The sequence below is a fragment of the Mobula birostris genome, chromosome 14, assembly GCF_030028105.1.
Source record: "Mobula birostris isolate sMobBir1 chromosome 14, sMobBir1.hap1, whole genome shotgun sequence".
NCBI classification, from domain to species: Eukaryota; Metazoa; Chordata; class Chondrichthyes; order Myliobatiformes; family Myliobatidae; genus Mobula; species Mobula birostris.
This window is the reverse complement of record NC_092383.1, coordinates 18,677,769-18,683,768: the sequence shown is the minus strand read 5'-3', so window position 1 is coordinate 18,683,768 and position 6,000 is coordinate 18,677,769. Positions and strand designations below refer to the sequence as shown.

At 42.8% G+C, this 6,000-nt stretch overlaps 1 protein-coding gene across 1 annotated transcript in view; it reads left to right on the top strand.

The window, feature by feature from the left end:
• The first annotated feature begins 1,469 nt into the window (after window positions 1-1,469).
• Window positions 1,470-6,000, top strand: part of LOC140209745 (dipeptidyl peptidase 8-like) — a 58,347-nt gene continuing 53,816 nt past the window's right edge. The window contains exons 1-2 of the mRNA XM_072278161.1: window positions 1,470-1,513; window positions 3,066-3,332. Coding sequence (XP_072134262.1) covers window positions 3,077-3,332 — 256 coding nt within the window. The 5' untranslated portion in view covers window positions 1,470-1,513; window positions 3,066-3,076. The remainder of the gene's footprint in view (window positions 1,514-3,065; window positions 3,333-6,000) is intronic.

Here is a 6,000-nt window from a genome sequence, read left to right as displayed (position 1 = left end):
ACTACCTTTTAACTGTCTCCAATGCAGCGTACTTCAAATAGCCTCTGACAACCAAGTCCAACTCCTGGCCTCCACGTGTGGCTTAGCTACTAAGCCCAGTGGAACCATTTCTGCTAACAGAAGGGGCAAAGGACGGCTGCTGGCGCCTTAAAACCTGTAGCTTTGGGCAGATGGGGCTCGTCGGTCATGATTGACAGCTCATCCAGTAGAAGGAAATCTCAGCCTTGCGACTTTGCCCACTCACGGGGAAGGCTTCAGGAGTAAGCCTTCAGGGAATAATCTGGAGCTGGAGTCTTTACCACAATCCTAAATTCAGCGCGGACTGGCAACTCCTGCGACACTGCTGTATCGGCCTCTGCCATCCTTTGGGTTAATCAGATCCGTGGAGAGGGGGAGCTTTTACACAGGCAACAGCTCGCTCTCCATATCGTACTGCCCTGGCTTGCATGTCTAGCCAACGAGGATGCGACATCCAAGGTCGACACAGACATGAAAACATAAATTATACACCTTTTTTTTACAGGAAACAACATAATTAGAACAGAGACAGTAAAATCTGTTATAGTGCAAAGCTGTCAAAGTTGTCATTGTGTTGCTAAACTGAGATAGTGATTAGGATTGCGCCATCAGATTTCTGAAAGGTTTATTAATCCATGAAACCTTGCTGTTCCTTTTTTGCAATAACTGTCTACAGTCCTCTCCAGAACTTTTATATATGGCTAAGGTGCCTAAGACTTTTGCACAGTGCTGTGTCTATCTGTCTACTCACTTCTGTACCTGTCTATTTCTTTATTATTTATCTATCAAACAATCTGCCTATTTGTTGTTGTAAGTTATAGTAATTTGTCCTGTGCTGCTGCCACAAAACAAAAAAAAATTCACAACATATGCCAGTGATGATAAACCTGATTCTGAGGTTAAATTAAGAAGGATTGGTTGAAGAGAAGTACCTGTTCTTGAAGTAGACTGCTATTGAAAAGTAGTTTCCTTGCTAAAGACCACATTGCACGCAGCGGATTTGAAAGGTATTTCATAAACACAGATTGGGCATTTTTTGTCATTCTGATGTCAGTGAGCTTATTGATCATACATTGATCATTGATGATCACTCCAGAATTATCCTCTTTAAATAAATCTCAAAATCACGTTGACAATAGACATTTGAGAAGTGCCGAAAGTGTGAAAGTTTGATTTATCTCGCTCAAAAGCTGATTGGCTTGGCCACCTTTAAATGTTCGTTCACCTTTCCTGAGAGAAACCGCGGCGTTGACGCTAGGTGGCGCTGGTCAGTGAACTCCAGCGGCAGCGACGGCGATCTGCAGGCGGCGCTCATCCCCCGCAGGCCGGCCGGTGGCGGCGCTGCGCACGGAGGTCCACCAGCACTGCGACACCAGGCGGCCCTGGTTCAGGAGGATGGACGAGGAATGCGGCTCCTCTTGCGTTCATCTCGTTGGCGTTGAGAGCGGAAGTGCATAAAGAGCCCGGAAGAGAGTGAGAGCGGTGCAGTGCGTGGGTGAGGATTGAATAAATGTTGTTTGCAATTGTTCTTTTACCTTATTTATTTAGAGGCACGAACACGCTGAATAAAGTGTTGGACCCGTTGTGATTTGTAACACGAAACAGTGCAATCCTCAGCGTGCATCGCATTCTAGCTCTGCAAGTTAAAACGGGTTGTATTTATTTACCAACAGGAGTACTGGAAATCGAAAGCAAAGCGCACAAAACTCAGCCGGCCAGGCAGCATCTATGGAAAAGAGTACAGCTGACACCTCGGGTCGAGACCCATCACTGGGACTCGTGAGTCTCGGCCCGAAACGTCCATGCTACAGAGATGCTGCCCGGCCTCCATCATTTTGCGTGTGTTGCTTGTACATATTTACCACCTTGCACGTTCCTCAGCTGAAATAATTTCGGAATCCTACCGTCCAAGAATAGTCTCGATCTGTTCTCCTCTTAACATAGTTGGCTTTTCGGAAACATCCAGCTAACGTGCCACGGCCACACACTGCGGACGCTGGTAGTGCGAAATAAATCCAATCCTGACATTAACTCATGAACTGAATCCCGAGGTTGTCGTTTGATGCAATTTGAGCCTTTCCTCAAAGTCAGCTCTTCAAACTCGGTCTTTTATTGAATGGCCTCTATTATTCTTTGTAGAACGTACGTCAAACGCTTTTAAATGGCACATTTTGTTCGGGCTTCATTTTTAACATGGTTATCTAGCTTGTTGTTAATAATTTTCCAGTAAAACTTTAAAATCAGTTTTTTCCCTTGTCTTTGCAGTTGTGTTATTGTATTGTTCCCAATAAATAATCAAAGAATCGCAGAACTTGATCCTTGACACCTATTTTAGCCCAGCAAAATCGGACCTTGGATGCTTTGTGTAGAGCTGTTTCTGGACGGTCGATTGTGTCAGTTTATGTCTCAGCGCATTTGTTGATTTGTATTTTAATTGGTAAAGAAGAAACAGGCAATGCTCTGACTTTTTGTAAACACCTTGTGATGCCTCCAAATGCTTTAGAACAAATGAAGAGCTTTTGAGGTGCACCTACTATAATGTACACCACATCTATTAATCTGGTTAAAAATTGAATGGGGATTTGAATGTATTTTTTTCTGATCAGTTTGTTTGCCAGAGTAAAAACAGCACTGGCTTTTCCAATTCCACTGAATGAGAATCGAATTTAGACTGAAGTTAATTTAACCTGAACCGATGAGGGGTAGGTGTTGAGCTCCTAGTCGCAGGGCAAGTAAAAATCAAAAGGAACAAATCCTCCTTGGATCATGTGGAGTTGCTTCCTGTTCCTAATTCCACACGTCCTGCAGCCTCTGTACTTCCGATCCAGACAAAAGCTCAAAATGAGATTGGCTAATGTCATGAACCTACCATTGACTAGCAAGAGGTAGTGGGATGGTGTTTTCTGGGCTCAGCTTACTTGGGGCTGCGTGTGGAGTGAGGAGTAACAGGATGGTGGACATCACACACTGCAATGCTGAGGTAGCGGGCACTTCATTCGTTGCACCGCTGCAGGCTGGTCTTTCATGCTCTTGTCTTTGTCTCTCAGGAGGGGAGGTGATGGCTGCAGCAATGGAAACCGAGCAACCAAACATTGAGGTTTTCGAAACCGCCTCCGCAAACGCTGCTGTGGAAATTGGAGAGTCAGAGGCCTTTGAGCCGTACTACGTGGAGCGGTACTCCTGGAGCCGCCTACGCAAGCTAATCACTGACAGGAAGATGCATGGGCACATGATGGCCAAGACTCCTCACGACTTCTGTTTCGTAAAGAAAAATGATCCAGAGGGACTTTATTCAGATAGGCTCTATTATTTGGGTGAGTAGCTTCTGATTCTCAATAATACCAAGCAGTTATATTTGCATTGTTTCTCGTGTGGCCGGTAGTCACATTATAATCATCGAGTTCGATCTGTTCACACACACACTCACAGTCTTAGGAAGAGCTTCCTGTCCGCCATCAGATGTCTGAATGGTCCATGAACACTACCTTACTATTTTGATTTCTTTTTTGGTCCAGGTATCTATCTTATTGTAATTTTGTATCCTTTGCACTGACCTGCTGCTGCAAAACAAACAAATTTCACAACGTATGCTAATGATAGTAAACCTGGTTCTGATGTCTTGACACATCCCCTGTGCGTTGGTATGTTCAATAACAGTAACTTTTGTTTAACAGCCCGTTCCACTGGGCTGTCTCTTTACTTGGGATTAGTGGGACATTTCTATGACTGTTGTTCGTGATGATTACAACAGATATTTTTTGGATTGGAATTACATCAGTAAGTGACATACTAATTACGTAGAACATAGAATAGTACGGCACAGTACAGGCCCTTCGGCCCACAATGTTGTGCCGACCCTTAAACCCTGCCTCCCATATAATCCCCCAACTTAAATTCCTCCATATATCTGTCTAGTAGTCTCTTAAACTTCACAAGTCTATCTGCCTCCACCACTGACTCAGGCAGTGCATTCCACGCACCAACCACTCTCTAAGTAAAAAACCTTCCTCTAATATCCCCCTTGAACTTCCTACCCCTTACCTTAAAGCCATGTCCTCTTGTATTGAGCAGTGGTGCCCTGGGGAAGAGGCGCTGGCTATCCACTCTATCTGTTCCTCTTATTATCTTGTACACCTCTATCATGTCTCCTCTCATCCTCCTTCTCTCCAAAAGAGTAAATTCCTTAATAATCTGCAGCATGTTATTATTTCCTGTTAATTTTCCAGTTATCAATCCTGTCCCTCACCAGCATCAATTTTGACATTGTTTGTCGGTGAAGTTTTTGACTGTTAGTGCTCATGTTTCTGAAGATGGACAGTGCTGAACTCATCCAGGTCCTCTATGCACAGAGCAAGACACACGAAATGCTGGACGAACTCAGCCTGCCAGGTAATATCTATGAAGGGGAATAAACAGCAATGTTTCGAGCCTAGAACCTTCATCACGTCTTGGCCTAAAACATCAACAGTTTATTTTCCTCCATAGATGCTGCCTGGCTTGTTGAGTTCCTCCAGCATTTTGTGTGTGTTGCTCGAGACTTCCAGCATCTGCATCATCTCCTATGACTAGATACACAGAGATGCAATATAGATGTATGAGATGAATGCTCTCTTATTTATTGGCAATACCACATACCCAGGTCGTAGCGAATCTACTCTTCAACTAGTGGGAATCTTGCTGGACATTAATTAGAATATTGGATTTTTAACTAGTCTTTTTCTTTCTCCTTTTCTCCAATCTTTTGCCTTCATTTGAGTTCTCTCTTGTATGCCCACCAACATACAAGTTTAGGTTGTCGTATTGTAGGAAGGAGCCTGCTTCTCTCGAGAAGGTACAGAGGAAATTTCTCAGCATGTTATCAGGCACAGTGAGCTGGAGTTGCTTTAGTTATAAGGTTTGTTCGGAGCAAAAGAGGACCTACTGCAGGTTTTGGGCAATTCTTTGAGACTCACGGGCTGTCGACATGGAATTCGATGGGGGCTTAGTGAAAGCTGAGCTAAGGAATGTATTGAACCTCATTTCTGTTTAATGCATTTCAAACAGAAATTGTAACTTTCTTACTGTCTGTTACGCCTCTGATGTTTAGGGTAGCAATGAAGGTCTTTCATCTCTGGTGGTGTTTGGGGCTTCCTTCGTCAAGTCAGTAGCTTCCTCACGGTTTTCACTACTGTCAGAGATGCAAGTCCAATGTGGAAACTCAGGAATACCGTCATGCTCAGATATAGAAGGATTCTTTGCTGTTTCCATAACAATTTTGTCTTACCAATCAGGGTTGTTAGCCCTGAGCTGAACCCCCAAACCTGGAGGAATGGTGGATCACTTTTAGTCTGACCTTTACCCTTTGACCTGTTTGACATGGGTGACCCTACCAAGAGCCAAAGCATAAAGTCCTGACTCCAGCCAACATCCCTCTCCAGGTCATTGAGGCCCACAAGCCTCCGAACCACAACAAGGTTGTGGTTCTCTTAGAGGAAAAGTTGTAAGCTCATTTATAAAAACATTTAAACTAATTAACCATATTTCGAATATGTTTGATGCTTTAAAATGTTTCAAAAATAAGACATTTCTGTACAAACAATAAGGCAAAGAAAACAGAAGAATAAAAAGTAAAAGTATAACTAATACGAATGTTATCCAATAGATGGATAACATGACATGAAGAAATATTTTAAACATTTTATTTCAACATTATCACAGTGATTACCATTCAGAAGTCATTCATTGGTGATAAAGCACCTTGAAACACCCTGAGATCTTCAAAGTCACTCTATATAGCTTTCTTTGAAAAAGGCAAACATTTCCTACTGTTCAGTGACGTATGGCATTGTTTGAGGCTCTTGCTATCGATCCTTTCTAGTAAGCTAATAATCCAAAGAATATGATTTCAACTTTTAAATTGGCTTTGTGAGAGTTTTAATTCAGCTGAGAACAAAACATTGAAAATAAAAAGCTGAATGTCTTTGAAAATTTATTGCAAAAACT